At 39.0% G+C, this 27,952-nt stretch overlaps 1 protein-coding gene across 11 annotated transcripts in view; it reads left to right on the top strand.

The window, feature by feature from the left end:
* Nucleotides 1-27,952, top strand: part of LOC129771839 (bromodomain-containing protein DDB_G0280777) — a 237,822-nt gene that overhangs the window by 172,164 nt on the left and 37,706 nt on the right. For 8 of the 11 annotated variants that reach the window (XM_055775921.1, XM_055775914.1, XM_055775920.1 and 5 more), the window contains one exon: nucleotides 27,395-27,746. In XM_055775921.1, the coding sequence (XP_055631896.1) occupies nucleotides 27,395-27,746 (352 nt within the window). Of the gene's footprint in view, nucleotides 1-12,629; nucleotides 13,888-27,394; nucleotides 27,747-27,952 lie in introns of those variants that run through there. The other 3 variants (XM_055775925.1, XM_055775924.1, XM_055775922.1) reach the window with 3 other exon arrangements.

Raw genomic sequence — 27,952 nt, 5'->3', positions numbered from 1 at the left:
AGATTAGAATAACAGTTACATAATCACATCACTTACCTCAGTGAATCCTGATTCATACCTCTCCCCACTAACAACTATCCCTCCCACGATAAACGCTAGGGAACCACGCTATAGAGGCGACCCTTCTGGCCTTCGGGTGGCGAATATCATACTAACATTCCTTCCCTTCCCCTTGGTGACTGTAAGGACGTGGCCGGCGTTGTTATTGACCATTTAAAGCTTGAATCACCGAAAATTGCACAACGAGAATGATTTGCTAGTCCCAAGCGTCATTCTGTGTGTTCTTTGTGCAATTTGGTTGGTTCAGGTCAATCACGGAGAGCAACTACGAATTGTACAGTCTACCCAAGCTCAAGCTCAAGCTCAGCTTCATTGTGGTGCAATGGAAATTTACACAGTTATCAGGGTATGTTATGTCGGTAATTATTACCGGGTAATATGTCTCACTGCATCGAGTTGTTCGTGAAATTTGTCGAAGCTTGTCAAGTTTGTTTTGTAATTTCTTGTCTTGTCTTGTCTTGTAATTTGCAAATCATTTATTACAAAAATGTATGCTCCTTAAAAAATGTCTTCCACGAACTTGCTACTCATTGTACCGTCAAGCAGTGTTGCCATATGTACAGATTTATCCAGAAATGTACAGATTTTTTTCTTTTTCTTAATACATTTTCTTTACTGTACAGGTTACGGATTTTTACCACAAAGTACAGATTGGTACAGATTTCTTAAATTGTAAATCACAGAACCTTTTCCAATATAACAAGTATGAATGTAGTGTTGGATGAGTTTACAGAGTTTCTGCGATGGAGAATTGCAAGAGTTGGAGTATCCATTTTGAACCCTAAAAGTGGAAAGAGTTTCCGGAAGAAAATCACTGCTACTGAAAACGAATATGTGCAGGGTTCGTGAAAAAAATCAAATACCTGAGAAGAATGGTTTCTCTCGCATTTCCGACCCTTCAATGTTACTATGCCTCATTTCTCGACTACCGTCGAACTTTTTTTTACTAATTTTATCAACAACAAAATTAGGCTTCAACAATGACAACATGAACGCAATGTGGAAACCAAAACATTAGATTAAACAGCGAGGAAGCAGCCCGAAACATTTGTAAGTTGTGATGGCAAAAATACTCTGAAACGTTAGGACCATCTAACAAGGAGAAGGAAAGATTAGATCTCAGAGCTAGATAGGCGATCAAAGAAGCTCATTTTGCTGTCGGGAGAATACGCAATCGTTTTCGTAGACATCTTTTAATGAGCCTAGAAACATGGCGTAATTTATTTCAACATGTTTTGTGTTCAAAATTTCAAAAAAGTGCTTTTCGATTCTCTCTGCAATCAGGTATCTTCAGTCAATATTTAAATAGCTCGTAACAATGAATGCCTCTGTACCATTAATAATCAAGATATTCACAAACACGAATTATTAGAAATTCCGTGACATATAGAGAAGCAGCGGCTAAGACAAGCAGCGGTAGATTTTAACACATTGCGGACCGCTCACGAGATTTCTTCTATTAAAAATATCTTACTGTTCGACCATAAGTTATTCCAGTGAAAAAATTGGAAACGTTGTTTTACTTATTTGACCAATCAGTTTAAGAAATAGTATATTAACACGTTAAGCCCTGAATTGTTCTTGCTTCGCTTTCCACTCAGCTCGCATCAAGAGCATTTGCATAATATCAGTGTCGGTCCCAGCTCCCAACGATACTTATTGTATGAACAGAAAATAATCAGAAATTTGACTAGGAAGTAGTCAAATATCGTAAAACATCTGAAAACAAACTATAACTATTTTTGTTATATTTTCTTATTTTGTAACTGTCAGTCCCAGTGAACGTTTTTCTAATGAATAGCTCAACGTCAGCCTCTAGGGGTTCAACGTGTTAAGCTGCAAAGAACTACTTTAGAGTCTAGGAAAACATAAGTTTCCGATGCTACAATCGATTTTTTTCTTAACCTGCTTAGCCTTCGTTCCCGTATCAAAGACAATTATTTTACCAGCACGCATGTGCGTGTTGATAATAATTGATCATCAATCAAACAAACCTAGAATAATTTTACTGTGGCTTGAATGCTGGATAGAGGTGAGTTTGGTTATCCCTTAATCCGTGTTTGTATAGTTCGATCATTTGACAATGTTTATTGTAACAAAGAAAGGTGCTGTATTTCCATTGAATTTGATCCATTGATCAGCCAAGAGTGAAAATTTAACAAAATTCAAAAATACACTACATGTACACAGATAATTTTTTGATTGGTGTTTTGATATTTGACATTCGATAGATGCGTACAGTTTTTCATGAAAAATTGATAACATTACTGCCATTGAATTCACCACACTTGACATTGTCTGCGCATTAATTTCAATTTATTCACTTTCTTCAAAAGCTCTCGGGCTATTGATAATGTTTGCTTTCGTCCGTCGCAATGTTACACAACAAACCATGTATTCTGTAACCAAATTGCTACTTGCGAGGAAACAAATAAACTGTACAATACTCACGAGATATCTCGAAAGGAAAGTTCCATCTCGCCGGCTTGGGTAATGGATGTTGGCATTTTGGCGGATCGATTGGTTCCGTAAGATGAACAATAACCACAAATTGAACTCCCATTAATATGTTAATCTCCTTTCCGGTATGTACAAACATCCGACAGTTTCGCCAAAGATTTTTATTCTTTCATCTATGAGAGAGAATATTTTCTCCAAGCTCTTGGAGATTAAAGCATACAGCTGCATTGAAATATCCCTCCAATGTCGAATGCTCGATTTGCAAACTCCTCACATGCGGAAGCGCCACCGCCAAACACTGTGCTTCAGCATTACGCTCATTAGAGCGCAATTTGCAATCGAAAGGAAACAATTCAGCTTCAAGAGGTGTAATGACGTTAGTGATGGATTTCTGTACAATGAGTTGGTTGATGAACAATTATTGTATATTCAAAACATACGTTTCTTGGATTATCATGTGCAAGTGCGTACACTAGGTGTTACAAAGAAAGCTGCCCGAGAAACATAACATGACTCATAAAGCGGTGACTCAGGTTTATGATCGTCCCAATACTTTTAGTTCCTTAACAACACCTGAACTCGCTACCGTGGTTGTTATAGGATTTTTGTATAATTTCGAAATTAAAATGGTACAATAGTGGCCATACATTATAATAAAAATATAAATATAAAAAATCCACAGTCAAATTCACACCGACGATGTCCTGCGTTGATGTAAAATAAAAGACATTACTGAAATTCAAAAATAATGAAAAAAGGGGAAATTTGTTTGATGCGAAAAATATAACTTTTTAATGGGAACATGGTATGATGATGGCAGTCTGTCTCTAAACCTTCCAGGTAAAAGGGAAAAGCATGTTTGAAAACAACAAAAACGCAGAGCGCTGTTTCGAACTGTTTCAGTGCAATAAAAAAAAATCTGCACTGATCCATCACTACACTCGAGAGTCAAATCGGCAGTCAAATTATTCAGCACATCATTCAGAGATTATATTAAAATGGCAGAACCGTCAATAGTAGATCATAATACGTTATTGGTCCTAAAAAAACAAGTAAAACTAAACAGAATGATCTAATTGAACTCCATTGAAGCAGTGTATGTGAAACTGAAATCCAGCTGAAGGTAATGATAGGTAGTGATAAATCGATCTACCAAAATTCATCGATTTGTTAAAGTAGTTAAAAAAGAGAAGTTGGAATAAATATGGATCGCCATTGAAGGGGTGATGTTTTTTACACGCGTTTTATCTTGCTGGTGTTACACGTGATAGGTTACGCAAGTCAAAAACGATGCAACTGGGGTGTGGAATAAATAAATTTACAACGAACCGCATTTATTTATCCCATTTCTTGTGCTTGGTCTTGGTAAGGTTTAGCCTCTTTATAATTGACCTGAGCCGATGAAATTGCACAAAACACACACCGAATGCTACTTGGGATGTGTCCATTCTCTTTTTTGCAAATATTGTGATAACTCGAACTTCAAAAAGACGGTAGCGACAACGGTTAGGTCCTTTTTTGTGCCATTTTATTTATTTTAGGCTCATTAGCATTTTAGATGTAACAGGGCCGAATTTTAATCGTGTACATGTCACATGTTTATCATATCTATAATTAGCACATTACACAGTTGCCATTTTTCGGCGTAAAAGTATTTCCTTCTATACCATTTGCACATGGGACATTTACACAGTAGCCATTTAGGCGTAAGAGTATTCCTTCTGATCTTCCATTATCCAGTTAGACCGGACAGCGGAGACAGTTGATTGATCATTGTTGGGATATTCATAGAACAGCAGCCCGATGTGTCTTGCAGAGCAGAGCAGTTGTATGGATGAATCGATCTTATTTCGACCGTGGATCGATCTCCATCGCTGGTGATTGTTGCGTGGACGTAGTTATTCTGTAGCAACACAAAACAAAGATGGTCAATGAGGGCTCTGAGATTTGAACTCACGATCGATCGCTTACTAAGCGAACGCGCAACCAATGTGGCTACGGAGACCCCCTAACGGTTAGGTCCTTACTTTCAACCGTTCGGAGGAGGATGAATATTCATATGGTGTTCGCGATCAACGAGGTCGTATCCATAGCGCGGTTCCTTTGTAATTGACTTAGGGTTAGGGTTGTAAATATCAAGAATTACTCGTTCATTACCACGCTAGAGCAGTTTGAATTCATTTATTGTATTTCCTTACATAAGCTTATGAAAATAAAAAGAAAAGCCTGTTCCGTACCACGAACTGTTTTGTGTAAACTCGGTCATTGGTTGGGAACAGCATTAATGGGAGGACCCCATTCTGGAAGGTGGAAAAATAACCGATTTTCGTAATTGATCTAAATTGTTACGTAGCCATTTTTTGATATCTCAATTTTTCCATTTTTTATGATTTTTAAATAATGACTTTTGTTGAAAAAAATAGCCAATTTTTATTCAAATGGCCACCATTTTGGCAATTTTTCTAATTCCAAACCTTAGGTAGAAATAAAAAGGCTTTCAGTTTCGTTTGGGCAAAAATCAATGAGAATCAGTATACATTAAACGATGATGTGCAGTGACGGACATAATGAAAAATTCATTTCTTATTGAAACCGAACCGATTACTTATTGACTATCAAATTGCTAGAATAAATTTGAAACCGTACTTTTTTCTTGAGTTCCAATGGTTTACGGGCTTTTTGTTAATATGCCTTTGGTTACCTATCAACCAAGGATAGGGCATCAACACCTACTTCGGGCCAAGCTCTGGACGAAGCTAGGAAGGGAACATGTAGAGACAAAGCTTGATTCAATTAGAATCCGAAATCACAAAACCAGTTGTACCTCGAGATTGGTTAAATGTACAAAATTGCTTTATATCAAAGTGCAGATAATTGATTGTATTATTTTCAGAAAAAAAAATATTTATAAATGAAAAACATTCCGCTACAGCTTTGATGAGTATTCGTACTTTTTTTCGGATACCCTCCATCAAATTTAGGACTGTCGGTCAACCTCAGCGGCCTCTTTATTCCACGAGTCACTTTGGCATCCTACTTCAATTTCTGCTTGACAATTGCCCAATATTTTTCGATTGTGCGGAATTGGGGTCATTTGGGAGGATTGAGGTCTTTTTCAATGTAATCGACCCCATTGTCACGGTACATTTGAAGTACCTCTCGATTGTAGAGGCAGCTTGCCAAATTTGGCCAAAACTTCACTGAACCTTCGTGAGTCTTAATAACTCGAAGCAGACGTTTCTGCAGGCACTCTTCCCTATAAATTTTCGAGTTCTTTGTCTTGTTTGTGACGTGACCCTTGGTTCTCCACATCTGTCCACATCTGCAAATGCATCTATCTGTCTTGTCAAATCATGACTATAGACATTACTCTGGCAGGGTCTTATAGAATTTCAGGTCTGGGAGCTGTCCAAAAATCCATCTTCACGTACGTTTAGTCACCCATCAGCGTGGAGCCTTCGTACTTCGTCAAAACCCTGTTGTACAACTTTCGAGCGTATCTTTCGGCTACTAGATTTTGCTTCAGGGCCCTGTTTGGTTGCTTGTATATATGGAAAATGCGAAGACCGTCTCACATACGGATTCTCCGGATGGGACTTTGGTTAGAGTTGTGTTTTTTGACGAAGTCGTAGTCCGAGAGTCCCGGGCTTGCCTTAGTTGTTCTCAATACCTTCAACCTCAGTTTCCGTCAAAGTTCTATTTCGACACGTCCTCTGATCCATCCGAACAACAGTCGTACATTCACGGAAAAGTTTCAGCACATTTAACCACTTTCAGCGATTCCGCGATTTTAGTACCTGACCACGTCGTATTTTTGATGTGGATGTCGAAGATCATAATTCTACTCTCGACTTCCAACCTGCACAGTTTTTCCAAAACAAAACGGATGAACGTGAATTTATTACCATCGAAAGATACAGGTTTTCCAAATAATTTACTGTCAAAAGATTTCAGATACGCCTACTACGACCGATGTTTAGAAAATGAATAGTAATTCCGGATTCAAACAGAACCAGACCTTCGTAAGTGCGTATAATCGTGCCTTTTGAACCACTGAACCGGTTTAGATGACGACATATCAAATTTAAGCCAATGAACTAGTTTTTAAAAATATTGAACATGCCAAAAAAATGGATTTTATTTTCGTAATTATTGGTTGTACAGGCAAACCTTTTTTGTGCGTGGGATAGGGACCGCACAAAAAAGTCGAATAAAGAAAAAATCGTGCAAAACTTCACCAGCAGCTTTAAAAAATCGTGTTCGGTACACATCTTGAAAAAAAAACCTTTTTTTGTGTGGTAGGTAGGGACCGCATAAACAAAGTTTCCCCCAAGAAAATAACTCAAATCCACGCCATTCACCGTTCAATTTCCTTTTGTTTCCCTGCTTTGCGATGGGACACTTTGCTTTTTCGGTTGTGCGTGGCTTTTTTGTGCTTTTAGTTGCATGTCGAAACGTGTTGCTGTTAGAAATCATGTCATGCAAAAACTTAGAAAAACTTAGAGCATTTGATGAGAAGAGGGGAATGATTTTAGAAGTTCTGGAAAGTTCTGGAAGTTTGACTGCAACTCCCGTAGCAACAGCGGCGTTTTCCTCGGTTATTTTAAAATCCGTAGTATCACGTCGGGATCACTTATATGGGAATTGATGTGAGATTTCGGCGATAAATGAAGAAAGTAGCTTGCGTTACTTAAAGTTAAAAAAAAGTATTTTTAGTGTTATGTAAGCTATTTTTTTTAAAATTTTCCGATTCCCTTTGTACACTTTTGTCATTTCTTACGTTTCGATTCATTATATAGCGGCTGAAGTCGCGTTTCTGTCAAACAAACAAACAGCAAAACAAAATCGATCAGTAAACCGGAAACAGTCTTTGTGCAGAATTTTGCTAGTAGAATTTAATTGTTTTAGTCGGGAAATTTTGTAAAATTCAATATTTTTCGTGAGGCTAGTTAATCTTAGATTATTGTTTAGTGTATTCTGTGAGTAACTTGGTGGTTTTGTTGTTTAACGATGCTCAAAAGCCTTCTTTTGAAATTTCGAGCCCATTCGGGATAAAATCGACGCCTGGTTTATGTTTCACAGACAGGAAGAATGCGTGTTCATTTTTTGTAGATGCCTGGTATTTATGTTATGTTCAGCTGAAAACAGCCAGCATTAAAATTGAGCGGACCATGTCAACAAAAAAGGTTGTTAGAGCTAATGGTACGCTCATCGGACACATCTCCGGTGGATGCTGGAATCAAAACTCCCGTGTTTACTCCTGACTAGGAGCAAGAGTTGCTCCTTAACCGGCTTGATCCTAAGAATCGTTTCTATGTCTTTTGAATTGGCAAAAACACACAATTTGAAACACCCTATCAATACGAAAGAGATAATTGCTGGCTGAGATTTCTGAATCAGAATCCAAACCATTCGTTCCGTAAACTTATATCAGCAGCGAGAGCTATGTAGCTCAACAGTAAAAAGCTTTTGTATGCAGTCGGAATACCTAAATTTGTTTTTTTGTATTATCAAAATTACGTATCATCTGCGATATTTGTTTACCCACATAATATATGAATAGCCTCTTAGTACTTTTTGATTATTCATTGTTTTCATGTTTTCATTCGTTTTTCTCAGGGTGTCGTTTTTACCCGCCCCCCCATTTATTTCACCTAAAACATCTTTTTTTGTATTCTACCACATTCCGAGTTCTACCTAACCAATGATCAACAAATTCTATAAAATAGTTTTTGTAGAGTGATTTTGTAATTACAGAATCGATTATAGCCAATAAAAGATTTTCCCTCTGGAACTTTGCTTGTTCAACTTTTGCACTCACTGTCAATGAATTCAATCCAACGGCACATTGTTTAGAATCAATTCTGTTCCAGCCTGGTTTGTTGATTTTAGCATTAAATCATCAACAGCAATGCCGAAAACGATTTTTTGTGAAGTAAAGCGCTTCTTGTTGCTGTTGAGAACTGATCTTGAGAAAGATTCTTATTCGAGAAAACGCTTGACGAGAATCCGGCACATTTACGTTGCTTATCGGAATAGTTTCAAAACGATTTAGGACCTCTTTTGAATTTCAACTCTTCAACTCCACTTAAGTATATAGCATGACACCGTTTCCTTGCTTTTTGATACTGATGGTTTAGTCGCAAATAGTATTGATTCAAGAATGGGAGGCGGGGAATTTCCGGGTGCTCCCGTGGCCGAGTGGTTAGCGTCATAACTAACATGCCGGGTGTTCGGGTTCGATTCCCGTTCTGGTCGGGGGAATTTTTCGTCAAAGAAATTTCCTCCGACTTGCACTGTGATCACGCGTATTGTAAAGCTTGCCACTCAGAATGCATTCAAGGCGTGTTATTTGGCATAGAAATCTCAACTAAGTACTAATAAAAATGACGCAAGTAATACTACGTTAAGACGGCGAAGTTCCTCTAGGAACGTTAGTGCCATTGAAGAAGAAGAAGAAGAAGGCGGGGAATTTCACATTACTGTGAATATCTCAGCTTTCTTGGCGATTTCGAGTTGTCGAATCTCGGTTCTCTGTCAAAATACTAAATAAACAAAATATATGAAGTTTCGTTCGAAAAATTAGAGAGTAGTACGATCAAAATTTGGCCAAACAATAATGAGGGAAAACTGTTTATATTACTTTTGTAAAAATCAAACTATTTTTGAAGTTTAATTAGTATTAAATGCAGATAAAAATATTCAGTTGACCGAATTCGAATTGCCGGGCCTTTCATTTAACTCCTGCCATCAGACTTTGTTCATCCACCTCGTCCACTTTGTTCGCCGCAGAACGCCAGCTTTCCTTAACTTGCTTCTCGGTTCTAACAGTTTTAGGGGTTTCTCGATTTCCGTCAAATTTCTTGATTTGGAAATTTAATTTATGACCGAATTCCGAAAGTTTCACATGCTTGAAAATTTTTGCCACGTTTCCACTGTTGATTGTATAAAACTCCTGCCCAGGAGCAGTTTTATTTCTGTCTTAGCGCAGGTCACGTCGTCCATCACCCCTCAATTGAACTTCATCAGTGACGTCGTTTACAGCTTCCGTGTTTTGGCCGTACTGTACTGTTTATTGTCGCGAATTGGAGTAATTACCTTCGACAGTCTAGCTGTTTTTTTTCGCTAGATCCACGGTTGTAGAAGACACTTGTAGCTTGTATCCAACATCTCAGACAGGAGGTCCTGCTTGAAAGTACTGGCCACTTTTTTCGTCCTGTCGCATCTGGCTTAATTTTTTTTAAGTCGACCCAATTCTGATCGCATAACCATTTGTATAAATTTCCCCGTTAAATGTATCCTGTTCCGTCTACTTTTCCCTTTAAACATTGACATCATTTTGCTTTTCCCGATATAGTGTCTATCCCCTGTAAACTCAAAACTTACGAATTCATTACAAACAATAACATTCATTAGAATTATATACTTTAACCCTTTCACTAAGGCAGTATTCTCCGTCGGAGTGCTACCGCTGAACGTAGCACTGCGCGAAAAAGGTTGCATATCGCGCTGGAGTGATCGATGTGCAGTGTCACCCTGATGTCGTCTATAGACGACGCTCGTAGCGAAAGGGTTAATAACCTCTAAGGTGTTACATTTGGGAGAGCAGCGGTTGAGAATTATGTCACGTTAGCCGAAATCTTCTGATTATTCAAGTAAAATATACACCATATACAGTGGTAGACATTCGTTTAGCCGCACCCTATTATTCCTCAATATTTTTAAAAATAAGTCAAGTCGCATCCTAAAATTTCAATAAAAGAAATTTTTTGCGGCAAATTTCCAGTCCAATCGGTAGCTAATGTTTAGTAGGTCCACCTTCATTTCGGACCACTTTGAAAACTCGATTTGGCATCGAGTCAGACAGCTTTTAAAGTGTTGCCATATTGATTATAGCCCAACATTCCTGAATTGCCTTGAGACTGGAAATGTTGTCAAATTGTCATCCGTTTGCACAGACCATCTCGGCCAAAATTCTCCATAGGTAATGTCCTTCTCGACAAACCATGCCTTCGATTGCTTGGAAACGTGGATCTATGCATAATCCTGCTGAAAAAAACGACATCCTCGGTAGCGTTATTCTCAATATGTCCAATCAAAACGTCCTCCAGTAATTGAAGATACTTTTCGGAGTTCATTCAGGTGAAAATGAAACAAATGAGAAACTTGCTGTGATAGGAAACGGCTCCCCACACTGTCAAACTTCCGCCCCCAAAGTTTCGCTTCGATCTCACGGCGTGCCGTTGACTTAAATTGTACCAAATGGTAACTGTAACAGTCCGGACCATCCAAATTGAACTTTTTTCACCGGAAAATACAACATTTCTCCATTCTAGTTTCCATTCCATGTATTGCCGGGCGAAAATGAGATGATTCTGCTTATGAGTGGCGGTCAGGTTCGGCTTCCCTTGACGCTTCTTCCACATGATGTTTGGTGACTCATTCAAGATGCGCGCAATATGCCTCTTCGTTACTGGAACAACCGATTCTGCCTTAATGTATGAGCAGGACATTGTTTCCTGGTTGCAAAGTGTCCTATTCGACCTTTAAGACGCAAAGTAACTTTGGTGTTCCCATTTGTTGGTCGTTATATCCCATATTTCAGGCACTATTTAAAGAAATTCCGTACCACTTTCTCAGATAGACCAATTTTTGTTACGATCGAGCGATTAGAAAACTTTTGTTCACTGAATATCTTTATTATTTTCCGCCCCTCTTCCGTCAATAGAATACTTTTCGACATTCCTTTAAATTCTACGTAAATCACTAATCTGACCAACTTCTTACGTTGCACATCTAATATTTATCTTGTAAATTGAACATTCCCAAGTATTTTTTTCGAAAAACACAGATAAAGGCTTGGTATTATGCGAAAACTCGATTTTTATGCCCTGCGGCTGAACGTATGTCTCGGGAAAAAAACGACGTTTGAATGTTTATATCCATCGATGCCGCCTTGTGTGTGTGATTGTGACGCACGTCCTTTCAATGAAAGTGACTTTAATATACTATCACTACAGCAAATAAGTATCCCGATAAAAAGGACATTCCTAGTTGTTTTGTAAGTGTTTCAAGTTTTTTTTTTCAAGTGCGGCTAAACGAATGTCTACCACTGTACAATATACAACTCTACATGCGAATAGTATCTTACCCCCCTACAACGGTAGCATGTATTTATTATGCACAATAAAGCTAGCCATTTCATCAAACCGTAACACACTAACCTATCACCCGTTTTAATGGACCATTTTACATTTACAAGCGGCGGCACTGCACACAAACCATTCGTGTCGGTACTCGAGAGCAATAAAACATAGTTTTCCTTCGAAATGCGCCAACTTGTTGCCTCCATTCATCGAGCCACAATCTCCCCGAGTTTGCGATACTTCTACCCAGTTAACTTTTTCAGTCAACCGATACGCACTTCGACTTTTGCAGGAAAAAGCTGACCTTTTTGGTTTGCAGGCCAACAAAAAAAAGGTTGATGGTCCATAGATAAGCTGTTATGCCCGCCTCCATTCAAAGCTTTTCCAACCTCTCCCCAGGGGGGCGAATAAACCAAACAAAAACAAATCCGATTTCTAAAAAACCGGCCAAAACTGTGTCTGTAGGGATTTTCGAAATATTCATGACGTGTAATTGTTTCACCGAATGGTTCGGAAGCATGGGTGATAACAGTGTTTATAAATCAAACAGTGTTTTATGGGCTTGAATCCAATTACTACTATCGAAATAGGAGGAAAGCGGGACGGTGCGAACAAATACAATTTTGGTGTGTTATTTGATTTCATTTGGCATGGTCTTTCATCATATTTATTTATTTAGATTTCTCTGGAGTAGGCAGAATGTTTCCCCCGAGTCTCCCTAAACAATAAAATTATTTGTTTTCTCTGATTTTTTTGGAGTGACAGTGCTGGGGAGTTGTTTGAGCGTATACCGTTTCTATCGTATTTTCCACGTGTATTTGGCTCTCATTACCCATATTGCTGAGAGCGCGAGAGTCACACCTGAGTACTAACTCACCTTGCGCTGCTGCCAGTGAGTGGTTCGTCGTTTGCATCTAGGCTCTCCCCCAAACCCGGTGTGGGCTCTCATTGTTGATTGATTTGTTGCGTGCAGCGGACGTAGTGCTCTGGGGTGTTAATGTTACGACGAGGCGTTGTGTTTTAGTTCACGTTGCGGTTCAGCTCACACCTCGCATACCTACCCAGTAGTGCTGCGATGCGTCGGTTGCGTTTGCTTGCCGGACCCTACATGATGAATAGTCGGTAGTTATTCAAATCACTAGTGTGAACTTCCTTTTCGGTCCATGATCGTTGCAGACCCGCGGAACGTGCGATTGTCGTCGGTGGCCGAATTCCGTTCGACACAAGGACACCGCTGAGCTTTTGTGGGCTGTCGCAAGAGGAGATAATGTGCGGAGTAGATTTGTGACAGCGAAGGATTTAAAGATTGTGATCTTGAAGAGTTTTCACCGTAAGATTTGCGCAAGGTCGGGCTGGTTTGATACATATCCGGTGGAAAGCGTACCAGCTTAGGTGAAAACGTCTTCGAAGTGATTGGTGAACCGCCGACTGCACACCGAAGGTTAATTGGATGCAATAAGTTAGTTAATTAATTATCAAGAGAAGCCCATTTTTCATGGTTAATTTGGGAGCCTCTGGTTTTGTTTTTCTGTCGTGGTTGAATGTGAAAGACATTTTTTTCATAAGGGAGAGTGGAGTGCTTTAATTATGTGAAAAATTTCAAAAAAGTACATCACGAAAGTGTGAGGCCTCTCTCACCGATGACGCATAAATACAATAGGCAAAAATGACATTCCCGGCCGCCGCGGTTTAATTAATTCGACTTTCGCGTGGAAATTCCGACGAATAGTTCAGAGAGCACACATAACCAGATGCCAGAAGCAATGAATACAACACAAATCGGAAACGAATAATTGCATACGGATGGTGTGAATAGGGACCAGCACAAGCACAAGAAGAAAACAAAAATAACCAGGAAACAGCGACTTTGGTGAGAAGATATCCCACGACTTATCCGACAATAGCACCCCGCTGCGAAAAGCGGAGCTCTCCGAGACTACCGCGGAACACAGTGACGAACCGTGCGGGTCGGCCCAAAGTGGCAATTGTTTAGAAAAAAAGCAAAAACGGTGCCCTATTTGGAACAAATAAAAAAAAGAAAACTATCCACCGCGCAGCCATTGAAAACAATCGACTAAACTTTCGACGAGGCGCTTCTTTCGGGTAGTTTTGCCGCTAACCAGTGGCTAAAATTAGTGTAATTGACCCTCGCGGGGCGAAGAAAAACAAAACAGTGGATAACGCGGCGCGCTGGAAAATTTCGTGTAATTTTGATCATCAGGTACGGAAAATTACCATAGTTATAAAAAAATGAACTATTATGAGTTTTGTTTAACGCTGCAAGTAAATGAAAGCGTATGGAATCAGAGTAGTGTTTTGTAGCGTCCCATGATAGTGGTTGATCGGTTGAGTTTCTATATTTTCAAGTGTTATGAATACAGCACACTACAACAGGATATTACCTCAAGATGCAAAGAATAAACAAATATTTTTTATCAACTTTTATCAACTTTAGATCATCGGAACGTATAATCCTCTCGGTAACAATTCGGTTGATTTTGGACGAAATATTTTCAAATCATTCGTTTTGAAAACATTTCTTCTATCCTCCATGTCCTCTGGGTACTCGATATGACGAGTGTATCGAAAAATAATCTCATACTTTCGAAAATAAAAAAAAAATGGAAAAGGTTGTTGAAATTTTTATTATTGCTTATAGTGTTGACAGAAAGATGAGTGAATAATTCACGCAGATCGCTGATTTATGTAGAATGATGTAGAATGGTCACTATGACAATCATAGATCCTATCTAACGGATTGCCTGCCTGCAAGCCAATTGGAGCAGAATCTTCTTGCGCTAATTCAAAAAATATCGATCACATTGTTTATTCGGGAAGTTCAAATGAACAATATTGTCAGATTTGATTCTGGTTTTCTTATCTTTGCCTTAATTACTTTGTCTTGGATCTGAATCAGATTGGTTTGTTCGCTCTGTGGTTTCATGTTTAGCGAGTTCATATGTTCTAAAATATCTAAAATATCTCACTGAAATTTGCAAATCCTTTCCTTCAGATTTCCAAAATATTACGATTCTCTAATTCAAAATGAAATTGGAGTTTCAAAAAAATATTTTGATGCCAAATGTATTCAAGATAGAAACATTCAAGTTTATTTTGTACTTTTTTAATAAAATAAATTTTAATAAAACACCTTAAAAACCACAAACTTTTAAATTTCACAACTATATCCTGTATTAAATTTTCACATCTTTCAAATGGAAGCAATAGAATTATCCTATGTAGCGTAATGTTTCAGTTTAAGGCAAACAGAGCCCGAAACAGTCAAAAAACTTCCAATTGCTGTGGAAAGCTCATATTTCCTCCAACCAAAACAGAATACAAACTTTCATTCGAATAAAAAATACTCATATTTTGTCATTTGTCGATTCCATTTGGAATTGCTCATAGGGTACTTTATCATGCAAATCAATATTTCGTATGAAAAATCAAGATGGCCATTTTCATTGGCACCTTAAACCATAAGTTTTACCTGATACAATTCCAAAAAGAAGATCAATCCTAGAGTGTCGATTTCGACGTATCAAATGGACATAACTGCATTTTAAATAGGATTCCGGTCAAGAACCGTAACAGACTCGTTAAGCTCGTGTAAACAGGTTATGTAGAAAGTTGAAAAAATTCACTAGGGGAACTTCGGGTAAGATGGACAGTGGGGGTGTAATGGACAGGTTGTTGATTTGTATAATTGCATTATGAATTTCAAATTTCTGTTGATGGGAACCCCTTCTACATGCTATTCTATAATATTTAAACCATCCTATGACAATGCATACTGACCAAAAGTGGAATAGGGAAACAAAAACCGAAAATCTAACATGAAATATTATTCAGAACGGTATATTGCAAACGTATTGTTTATTGCTCTGTGGAGCAAAGAAATCAGCGAGCGAGATTTCAACCGTTAAACTGTTCTCTTGTTTTTAACTACCTACTTGTATTTTAAGCATATGCTGAGTAAATTGTCCGTCTATTGGTATATAGTATAACGTAAAACTCAATAACGATTTTGTGTAATGTGCATTTGAAAACCCTCAATCTTTTCGTTACATGCTTCTTTTTCAACTTCATGGAGCAATCCCCGTTTATAGGAATCAAAGACGTAGTCCAACTTTCAAACGAATACGATGCAAACTTTCACAAACATTTTTTCATCATTTCTCTTACAAAGTACTTATAATTGTCGATTTAATCCATAACAATAATAGATTTAATTTAAATCAAATGTAGTTGTGGGCGCATTAAAGTCAGATTACAAGACTACGTATTCAAAGCCAGAACTACGATTCATGGTATTGTTAATCATGACTAGAAACAAAAGGCATGTTCAATTAGCCCAAATGTGTTAATTCCCGAAAAAAATGACTGCAGTGATTTTCTTCTCAAAAACCAAAGGGAGTTGTATCCAAGACACAACCGCTTAGGACGTAGGACTACGTATTCGTTTTATTTAATTTACTTGTTCATCATTTCGGACGTTATTCATAAATGCAAAGAAATTTCATAAATCACTTTTTATTACAAAGTTTCGGTGAGCCTGAAAAGGGTATGTCTTTAACCCTTGGCTTTGTAGAAATAGCTCTAGAGGCAGCGATTTTTTCTTACCTATGCGAGAACATACACGAACTGGTCATATGTAGCAATTTGTTTCTTTATTTCAATGCACGCATTGTACAGAGTATTCATCGCGCTCCCGGCGGTTTTTTTCGCATTTGACATACACTCAACCACATACAGTTAAATATTTGTTCTACCAGCACCCACCGTTGTTCCTTATTCCTTAACCACTATATCCATAAAAACAACAAAAATAAAAATATTTGAAAGTTTCATATGCTTAATGTTCTTCATGTTCTTTAGTGTTGTTGTTGATAGAGGTTTTAAACTCATAGAGTTCATTCGCGTCTAATTATTTAGTGTTACCCCAGTGGCATTGCACTTATAGACATCTAGACATAACACACAGATGCATCGATAAAATGAAACATCGCAAGAAGCACCATTTCTCGAATTCTCGATCAAAACCGTTAGCAAAGCACGGAGATTGTTACATTGGAACGGGGCCGATTCGCACGAGAGCGAATACAAATGGCAACTAAATGTAGCGGAGGTGCGCTATTCACACATACAAGATATGAACAAATTTAAGGTTTCGCGCAACAAAAACAAGCAACACACATGGTTTGTCCAAAAAATGATAATGGTTTGTCCGGTTTTAGAAATCGCCATTTCTGAATTTATGCTTTCTTCAAAATGTTGCCTTTTCTTGGGCATTTTAAAAGTGTTCACCTCAACACACTCAACACAGAGAAACTTTATTTCTGCTATGCGCGATGGACACAATAAACAAACGGCAGTAAACTCAAGCATTGATAAATACAACATCTACTTTTTTTTTCCTTTATTGATTTAATTAGGCTCAAGTGGATAAAGAGCCACCATCAAGCAATACATTTTAAAACTATTTGAATATATTATAACTACATAATTATTAACTTAAGTCTAATTAGCTAAAACTACAGTGCAATATAAAAAAAAAAAATTTATTCCTTCGTTGCCTCGTCGGTATTATCCTTGTCTGGAACAGTGCCTGTGGTGGGTCGTAACAAAACTACATCACCAGTTGATGTAGCAACGGTATCCTTTGGTAGTGAGTGCCTCCTTGTTATGTTAATAGCTCCTGTAATGATCTTATCTCAACGGGTACTAAGTTCTGCTTGTGTAATAGAAAAGGAAGGGAGAATGGACAGTGGAAGTAGGAGATGCGACCTAAATAATAACATTAGCGCTTCTTAGGAAGACATATATGGGGTACATAAAATTAGGGTCACGAGTAGCTAGGATATCGCGAACTGGCATGCGTGAGTGTACTTCTTGAGCCTCTAAATCGGCAACCAGTTTAATTCTTTCATTGCAAAATTCATTACATGACCAAACAACGTGCTCGATGTCATGATATCCTTGACCACAATTGCATAAATTGTTAGTAGCAAGACCTATGCGGAAGAGATGCGCATTTAGCGCGGAATGATTGGACATCAATCTGGACATAGTTCTAATAAAATTTCTGTCAAGATCTAACCCTTTAAACCAGGCCCTCGTTGAAACTTTGGGGATAATAGAGTATAGCCATCTCCGAAGCTCATCTCTGTTCCATTGGAGAAGAATTCCCGATACGCTATTTGTCTTTCAAAAACTGTGCCCTGCATACTACCCATCTTTGCGAGTGTATCCGCTTTCTCATTATCAGGAATAGAGCAATGGGAAGGAATCCAAATGAAAGTGATTCGAATACTTTTATCAACAAGAGAATTCAATGCATTCCTAATTTCGATAAGAAAATATGATGCTTTCGTCTGTTGTTTCAAGGATTGAATGGCTTGTCTTAGCAGTAAGACTATCCGAGAAAATAAAATAGTGATCAGGTGGTAAGGACTCAATGGTCTTAATTGCATGATATATTGCAGCCAGTTCGGCAACATACACTGAACAAGGGTCTTCAAGTTTATGAAAGCTAGTGTAATGTTCATCAAAGATACCAAAACCAGTGGATCCGTTTATTCTTGAACCATCAGTGAAAAACATTCTTGAAGAATTGATATGATTATATTTTGAAGCGAAAATATTAGGGATTAACGATGATCGAAGATGATCTGAAATGTCTCGTCCTTCATAGAAAGATCGAAATCAACGGAAGATCTGTAAAAATTCGGAAATCTAACATTATTGAAGATGTCTGCTGAAGGTTTTATTTCTTGAGAAATGTAATGAGAGTACAGATCCATGGATCTCGACCGTTGGTTTAATTCGGGAAGCTTCTTACAATTCTCAATTACTAATAGGTTCATGATTTCGCTTCGGATTAATAAGCGATAGGACAGTTCCCAAAGCCAAACCTGCAATGGTAAAACACCTGCCAAGACTTCAAGACTCATGTTGTGTGTTGATTGCATGCACCCTAAGGCTAAACGCAAGCAACGATACTGTATCCTCTCCAGTTTAATGATGTGGGTTTTAGCAGCAGAACGGAAACAAAACGAACCATATATATAGTATAAGTTGTGTTACGTTAACCAACTTGTTATAAGGATGACTAATATTTTAATAGAAAGTATTATTGTTGTAATTTGTATTAATAATCATTAATTACACTTGAATTGTACGAGGGCGGTCCGATAAGTACTTAGCCTCATCGCCCGATGGTGTCAGTATCGCAAGAGAGATTACTTATCGTGTAGTACATTCTCGTAAACGGCTACTGTCAAAATTTCAGCCGAATCGAGCTCGTAGTTTTGTTTTGATCGTGTGTGGAAGCGGGCGTGTCCGCGGATTTTAGAAAAATGGAAAACATGAAAATTCCACCGTTACCACGGTCAAATTGGTCGAATTACACTACGAACTGCGACCCCATCCACCGCATTCTCTAGATTTGGCCCCGTGCGACTTTTTTTTTTTGAGCTTGAGCTTGGGTAGACTGCACAATTCGTAGTTGCCCTCCGTGATTGACCTGAACCAACCAAATTGCACAAAGAACACTCAGAATGACGCTTGGGACTAGCAAATCATTTTCGTTGTGCAATTTCTGGTGATTCGAGCTTTAAATGGTCAATAACGACGCCGGCCACGTCCTTACAGTCACCAGGGGAAGGGAAGAAATGTTAGTATGATATTCGCCACCCAGAAGGCCAGAAGGGTCGCCTCTATAGAGTGGTTCCCTAGCGAATATCATGGAAGGGATAGTTGTTAGTGGGGGAAGTAAGAATCAGGATTCACTGAGGTAAGTGATGTGAACGGAACTATCGACCACTCGACGAAAAGAAAACTTGGAAATCAATCGCATTTCGTATCGACATAATATATAAAAGGGTGACCTGAAAAGGTCTCCTCTGCAATAGGATCGTAGCTCCGGTAAGTGATTTGATTCTCTAAGCGCGGAAACAACTACTTGACGAAGCGAAAACTCGAAAATCAAATATAATTCGTAGCGGCTGGAAATATTGAAGGGTGACCTGAAAAGGTCTCCTCTGTTCGACGTAACGAACACTCAGAACTGAAATGAATTTCGCAGCGGCTGATATCCTAAAGGGTGGCCTAAAACGGTCTCCTCTGCAATAGAACCGGAATTCCAGTTAGTGATTCGGTTTTGTAAGCGCGGAAACAACTACTCGGCGAAATGAAAACTCGAAAATCAAATGCGTTTCGTAGAGAATAAAGATGTTATAGGGTGGCCTGAAAAGGCCTCCTCTGCGATATATTGGACTGATAATGTCCTTTGTGCCTAGTCGCACGTAATTCATCTTCACTGTATCACACGGAGGTTACCTTTGGGCAATCTTAGAAGGCAACCGACAAAGCCCCTTCCATACATATCGAATTGACAGAATATTTGAAATTGTAATCTATCAAGGCAACCAAGAAAACTCTTCTAAAATAGATTGGATCGGCGATATATTTTTTTGTTAGCTGCGCTCTATAACGTAGGGATATAGAAGAAGGCGCACGAAATAAAAACTTTTTTGCGATGATGTTTTATTTGCAAATACGATCCGGCCATCGATCACGAGTGCACGAGTACATACGAAACATGGTTGGAGCTCCAATATCGTTCGCTCAGGTGTTTGTTTCAGCGACGAGCTGACAAGACTACGAGTGGTGTCACCAACACACATAGGCAGATACTGAACGTTGTTTGATGTTACTACACTGCCAAGTTTATCACGACGCGAATACGCACACACTAGTACCACACGTACCAAACAGACGTCCGACATGGCACGCATACACTGTTGTCGCTTGAAGTGAAAAAGAAAAGGATGGAAAACTTCTTGGCAGTAAACTTTACACTATTGCCACAGCAATTCTATATGTGAGAATTCACTTATACAGCACTTGTGTCGTTCTTGAAAGTGCGCTGATCAACGAATCACCTTTCCGCATGGACGGATTTGCATGTGGGACATTTTCACCATGAGAACCGATCTAAGCTCTCTCTCATTCTTTCATAATCGTGATATCTTCACTTAGAACACGATTTGATATTGACTACATTTAAATGCATATACAAAAACAAACACACGGCAATTACGCAGCAAAATGAGAAACATGGTGTAACACGAAACCAAACGAGAAACTAATACTCTCCGCCGCACACTGCACTGCACTTTTGCACGGCATTTTCCGCAAATATCCAGGAAATCTGAATAAATTCAACAGGATTTCAATGTAGCGATGATGAAAGCGCACTTTTATATAACACTAGTGCATCTTTTATTGAAACGCCTAAAAATTTCATCGAAACAACAGCGACACTCAAAGGAAAAACACGGAGCGCGAACGAGCACGTCCAATCGGTACCGTCGCTCAACCCGAACTCTGGCCCCGTGCGACTTTTTTTTTTGTTTCCAAACTTGAAGGAGTCACTAGAGATGGGCAAAACAGTTCACTTTCACTCACGGTTCACTCACTAACCGTTCATTTACGTGAATCAGTGCTTTTGAATCGTTCTTTCGCTCTTTCGTTCAGCGATATTAAGAACAACATAGAATGTTGGCTGGAACCCAACATCAATAGACAGCAGCATCAATATTGATATCGTTGGATTGGATAGTGTACGTATGGGATTTATAATTTTGAAATTTAGTGGGGAAAGATAAGCTGCTTCATTAAAAGTCGCAAACTGTATGTGAAAATATGTTTATCGGTCGACAAAAGTTTATGTAATAATTTGATGCGCACAAAATATGTGCAATTTTTCATATTCTCTTTTTGGACAACACACAGGTTCACGCAATAGGCCAAACAATGAATTGAAAGCAACGGAAAAACTTTTTTCTCAACATACCCTCACTATAAAATTTTATGTTTACTTAATCCATGAATCGCCCCAGCTTCCCCCAGATTTTTACTGATAATTAGAAAGTATATGATATGTATATGAAGTTTTGCTTTTAAAACTACGAGAATCTAATTTAATTTTTAACCCAAAATTGAGAATACATTAACAAAATAAACCCTGCGTTACACGCATTTTGCTCATAAATGACAAATCGTTTTATTTTCCTTACAAGCGTTCTTGTTATATTTATCCATTCCGTCCAGCGCAAATCAGTTCAGCTGCACTCGTTCGTTCGCAAACAATTTGCCCGCAAACACTTCGTTCTCAAACAGTTCGTTCCCAAACAGTTCACTCTCAATCAGTTCTTTCCCATACAGTTCACTCGCAAACAGTTCGTTCACAAACAATTCACTCTCCAACAGTTCACTCTCAAACAATTCACTCGCAAACCGTTCTTACGGAATCAGTTCGTTCACAAACCGTTCGCTCGCAATCAGTTCGTGGGGAGAACTATCGTTCTTTGAAAAAGAACGACCGCTCGCTCACTCTTTTCGGCGAACTAGTTCTTTCGTACCGTTCGTGAACGGTTTGCCCATCTCTAGGAGTCACTTACCGGGCAGAAATTTGAGTCGAATGAGGAGGTCATCGCCGCCACGGAGGCCTACTTTGCAGACCTTTTATTTTGTAGGCTAAATACTTACCGGACTGACCTCGTAAGTCCATTGATGAGAAAATTTGGTCAAGTTTACTTACTTGACCAACCGCAAACATTTTTGAATTGGTAATTCAAACGAATTAAATAAGTGTTTTGTATGCATAAGACAAAGATAACATGTTTAACACTCCTATACTCGCGCATTGGTCTGTCAGACCGAGAAATCAATAATTCGTTCATTTCTTAGAAAATATCAACACTACGACTTTGCGATTCTCTCTAGCTTCGTTATTCGTCGTTCGTCTTCGTTTAGCGTATTGCATGTGTTGGTACAAAGGGGACGTGTGCCACTTTTTTCACACTTTCGGTCTGACACACCGACGCGAGTATAGGAGTAACTTTTTTGGACAAGTGCCTTTTTTCATATTCTAGAATATTGTTGAATGAAATGTATAAATTAATGTTAGTGGCGTGGAATATTTATTGAATATAATGCATAAGATCATTACCAGACTATTCTTATTTGATTTCAGTCCCTTCTGTAACTGAATTGAACGGATCCATATATTAACTATTCGTCGTTAGATTCACACGTTCAAAAGCAAAATATAAATGTTTGACTTTCGTATGGTTATTCACTAAATATAATGGTCATACATATACACACTTGTGAAAGAATTTCACTTGTGGAAGAATTGTAAACAGTAAACTATAAACTAATCGGTTGCTTATGGTAAATTTAACAGTTATAGTCTCGGGGATGTTTTTGACGTAGGACTACGTCTAACCGGAAGATATAGGGGGTGAAATGGAAATCTAGGCACTGAACAAGTAGGAAAAAATGCAAGATTTGGAACGCTTATAACTCGAGCATTTCTCAATAGATCGCAAAGGTTTTTGCATCAATTGATAGGAAATATATATACGCATCTATCATAACGTATAACATTTCATTTTTCCTGAGATAAATAATTGAATAATTGTTAAATATCAAGCATTGTCCAAATGCACTATGTGCCCATTTTTGATTGGTCCATTTTGTGCTCCTCAAATCGTACCGACTAAAACGGTCAACCAGAGCAGCAGCGAAATAGAATGAAGCACGATTGGAAAGGAAAAAGAAAAAAATGAACGAAACATTGGTCGCCGTCTCACACATGCGTAATTCTCGAGCCAGCCAGTCAGCTTAAAAATCCTCGCTCCGCTGCCGTAACGATCATTCTCATTCAAACTGTTCACCACATCGGTTCGCATCACAACACATCAACAAACCAACCCAAGCAGCCATGTCTGGACATGGTAAAGGAGGAAAAGTGAAGGGAAAGGCAAAATCCCGCTCGAACCGTGTTGATCTGGAGTACCCCGCAAGGGTAGCTAGGCCGAGCGCGTTAGTACCAGTGCACCAGTCCACCTAGCCGGCGTTATATAGTTTCGGCCGCCGAAGTGATCGAGTTAGCTGGCAAAGCTGCTCGTGACGATAAGAAAACCCGCATTCGGAACAGAACACATTCGGTTCGGTGGACATCAAGACAACAGGCAGTTGCAGCGAGTGGCGAGTGGCGAGTGGCAAACGCAATCGCAAAACGGCATCAGGTAGCAGAAGAAAAAAGTTTGTTCTTTATACAAACTACTTTGGTGGCAATCCAGAACAAGGCGGCATCGAGGGCGTTCGAAATGGTTTTTTTCAAAACCACAAGTACAAAGTTTTCTAAATTCGAACCATTCCATAAAACAAGGCGCTTTTCAGGGCCATTAAACCTTCCAAAAAAGAGTTTAGGAAATACAGTTTAATGCTTTCTAAAACAGTATCCAAAATAATAATAAAACACAAATTGATTTTTTCATCATTTGTTTGGTAGGATCTGATGTGTATGTGAATTTGGCAGTTGTTCTGAGCTTATTGATTTGCACCAATACTTAAATTGCTTCTAGATTGAAAGTACAGTAATTTACACTTATCTCGACATTTAGCTAATTGGACGGACCTGTAATACGACATATTTAGTCGGACATTTTTGTAAACATAGAGTTCGAGGTCCAAATTATGACCCCACATTGAAAGTCGACACTGTACCACTGTCATCGCAAATGTTCAATTACAGGTTAAAATTACCTCCAATCCGATACTGAGTGGTGGTAATGCGACGTGCCATTGAATGTAATTTACTGTAATATATGTCACAAGCTGGATGGGAAGAAATTTTCCAACTGTGAAAGCTGTGGCGAGTGGCAAATGCAATCGCTAAACAGAAAGGTTTAGCCGAACAAGATGGGGATATCGAGTGATAACAAAACAATAAACTCTTTAGATTGAAGATAATTTTGTGATCCTGAAAAGGACCCTTTTTAGCCTGCATGTGAATCCATCGAGCGAACAAATCGTAATGAATGTATTTTTTTGTCATCACTCCCTTTTAACGCTCATTCGTTCGTCTCGTTGGACTCGCCCCTCTGGCTGAGTCTGCCGATTTGTCTCTATCCTGTGAGTGTGTACCGCTAGAGTATAAAACACGCGGACCCCAAAAAAATATCTTATTTTCTTTCAAACCGTAAACCTGTGTGGTTGTACGGCATCGGCATCGTGGACGTAACAAAGAAGGACAAGTTAAGGAAAAGGCAAAGTCTCACTCGAACCGTGCAGGTCTCCTGTTGGTCGCATTCACTGATTGCTCCGCAAGGGTAGCTAGGCCGAACGGATTAGTGCCGGAGCACCAGTATACCTAACAGGGATTATAGATTTTCGGCCGTCGGAGTGCTCGAGTTGGCTTGCAAAGCTGCTCACGACAATCAGAAAACCCGCATCAAGAACAGAGCAGCTTCGGTTCGGCGCTCATCAAGGCAACAATTAGTTTCAGTGAGTGGCAAAGTGTTTCTCCGGCACGTCGCATTAAATGTAATTTACTGAACAACATGTCACAAGCTGGATGGGAAGAAATTTTCCAACTGTGAAAGCTGTGGCGAGTGGCAAACGCAATAGCTGAACAGGAAGGCTTAACCGAACAAGATGGGAATATCGAGTGATAACAAAAACACAACACCAAAGGTTCTTTTCAGAAGCATCAACATATTCATAAAGAGTAAACAGTAAACTAATCCATTTTTCAGGTAGATAGGTAGGTATTCACGTAGGAGAAGAAAATAAAACAATATATTTAAAATATATATTTAACAAAAGCTGTCCCCTTTGTATAGTCCTACGTCACTCCGGTTATGTCCCCGACATTACCCACCCGTCTTTTTTTTATAATGGACAATATCGACAAGAAAACGAGAAAAAGAAAAATATTTGTGTTGGAGTATCAAAAATTACTCTGTTTTGAGGAGGCTGAATTAGATGACTATTAAAACATAATAGAGAAGAAGAAAACATATTTTTTCATATTTTTCATTCAATCATACCCTCTTCTTCAAATAAATGCCAATAAAGCCTGAAAAATACACAATGGCAACATTATAGAGAAGTTCAATTTTCGGTCTGCGACACCGTGCGCGAGTATACGTGTTATGATTTTGCACGCGAGTACAGGAGGGTTAAAGCATTTGGCTATAGGTGGTCGATGATATGACTTCATTCCGAAAAAGGGGTCTCTTGCCCAAAATAGTTTCAGTATCCTTGGTCTAGAATGTGAGGTGAGTTTTATGAGGTCATTTTGGAGTTGTGAGGCCAAACTCAAAAGTTGTCCCAAGAAAAGTATTATGTCAATTGACAAAACAAGATGAAATAAATAGTATTCAGAAGCACTTGGGTATCTTCAAAAGCAGAGAAACTTGTTTCATTGTAACTCCACTGCTTCCACCCGTTCACTCTGTGACAAACAGCAGGATCGAATTATTAGCAAATAGGCGCCAATGCGGATAATTTTGAAACCGCACCGTGCAAACACGCCATCATCGAGCTGGCACACCGCATTAGAGGTGCACAACTTTGGTCGACTAGTGGGTGATTCGACTTAGTCAAAATGGCCATGACGAAACGGTGTCTCAATTTCCAATAGAAAATCTTATTATGCATGAAGAAAATTAAGGTTTTTTACAAAGCCAAAGATCGAAATTGTGTCTCTCTAGGTGAACTTACCATTCTCAACGAATGATTTATACTATGAAATAATTTGAACAAATAAAAAATCGATAAACGATGATCTAATGCCCCGTCCGTGGATGGGGGAATAAGTAAGAACACGATATGAAATTGTTCAGCTCTAGCAATCGCGATGATAAATTTATTTCCAACACCGTCGCCGTCGGCGAATGTGGTGAGAAGTTCAGTTTCGATCACGTATTAATTACAGCTGATTTGCTTTGGTTAAGGTTAACTAGGAGCTGTGTTTCTCTACACAAGAATTTATGACGCCCACCTCTGCATTAGCCGAGGGAAGCGAAGGTGGATTTCACGCGTGATCAACTTTCAGTGTTTGCACTTGATCGGAGCTGTCCATACTATTTCAGGGTGGTTTCGGTGACTCGAAACAATTTGCGAAATGTAGAATTGTTTCTTTTACGGATGAAATCATTTGACTTAGTTAAATGGCATAGAAATGTTATTGCCTTTGAAATAAATGCCTGTTTTCCAAATGCGAAAAAAATAATCATATTTTTTCATGAAATGTTTCATGAGGAAGGTTACGGGTTCTGCTTATAATTGCATCATTTGTCTGGTTCAGTATATTACGGTAGTTATCAGTTTACGCACTACAATTCGGCCAACAAAGAGAAGGAAAGTTTCTCATGTCGACAATGGCAGTCCGGTTGTTCCTTTCGTCTCTCATCTATTTTCGTTTATAGAAACAGAGTTAGACAGACGGAATTTGCCCAAAGGCTCGACCATTACCTGATTATTACGGCAAATTGTCTTTATCTCCACACAATGAGCTCGGTAATAAGTGGAAGCAGATTGTGATAACAGCACACGCATCTGCATAATATGTAACGAAACGTTATCACATCGTAGTGGGAGTGGGAGGAAGAGGAGTATAGCGATGTGGAAGTGGAAGAAAATTTGATTCCGATTGCGTTTCGCATTCAATGACCATAAACGGCTCGACAGTAGCTTTCTTGACAGATAAGAGATGTATTGAAGTTTTTTTTCGGAAAAATCGCTTTCAAATACATCTCTCTCGACATGGAACGAATCGCAAGTTGAGGAATAGTATTACCATAAAACATCATTGTGGGAAGTTAATCAAATACTGACATTTGCTTCTATTTTTTGTTCTTTTTCAGCAGCGGGCGATACTGGCACCACACGCCGCAAGCGATTCCACCCATTGCGCAACTTGAGGCGAATTTTCCGCCGCCGGACGGTTTCCTCGGCCGATGCCACGCCCCGACAGTTGCTGGGAAAGAGCCAGACACATATCCACTTTGCCACATCCGGCTGCTCCACCACGGATGTAATGCTTCCCCGCACCGGACTCGGGGTGCCGATCACTATCAGAGCCGATTCGGGCGGTGGTGGCGGAGTAGGTGCTGGGTTCTACAAGCGGGAAACGTACCGCCTGCGGGACGCCGATGATCTAGACAAGGACATGTCTGACTATCAACGGAGTCTCAGCGAGGGCCGCCTGGTGGATAGGTAAGTTTGTAACTTCCACGATTGGAACGAATCAATCGATGGGGAACAAAACAGCGATAATTTCACTCAATTCCAAATAAATCATAGAAGTGTATGCCGTTGAACGATTCTCCTTGACTTGCCCAACGATTGTCGCTGTTCTATTTACGATTGTTGAACGATAAGCTGATTAGGAGCGAATGTTCGCAATTACAAAACACGAACCC

Source organism: Toxorhynchites rutilus, chromosome 2 (assembly GCF_029784135.1).
Source record: "Toxorhynchites rutilus septentrionalis strain SRP chromosome 2, ASM2978413v1, whole genome shotgun sequence".
Taxonomy (NCBI): Eukaryota; Metazoa; Arthropoda; class Insecta; order Diptera; family Culicidae; genus Toxorhynchites; species Toxorhynchites rutilus.
This window is presented reverse-complemented; position numbering and strand designations above follow the sequence as displayed.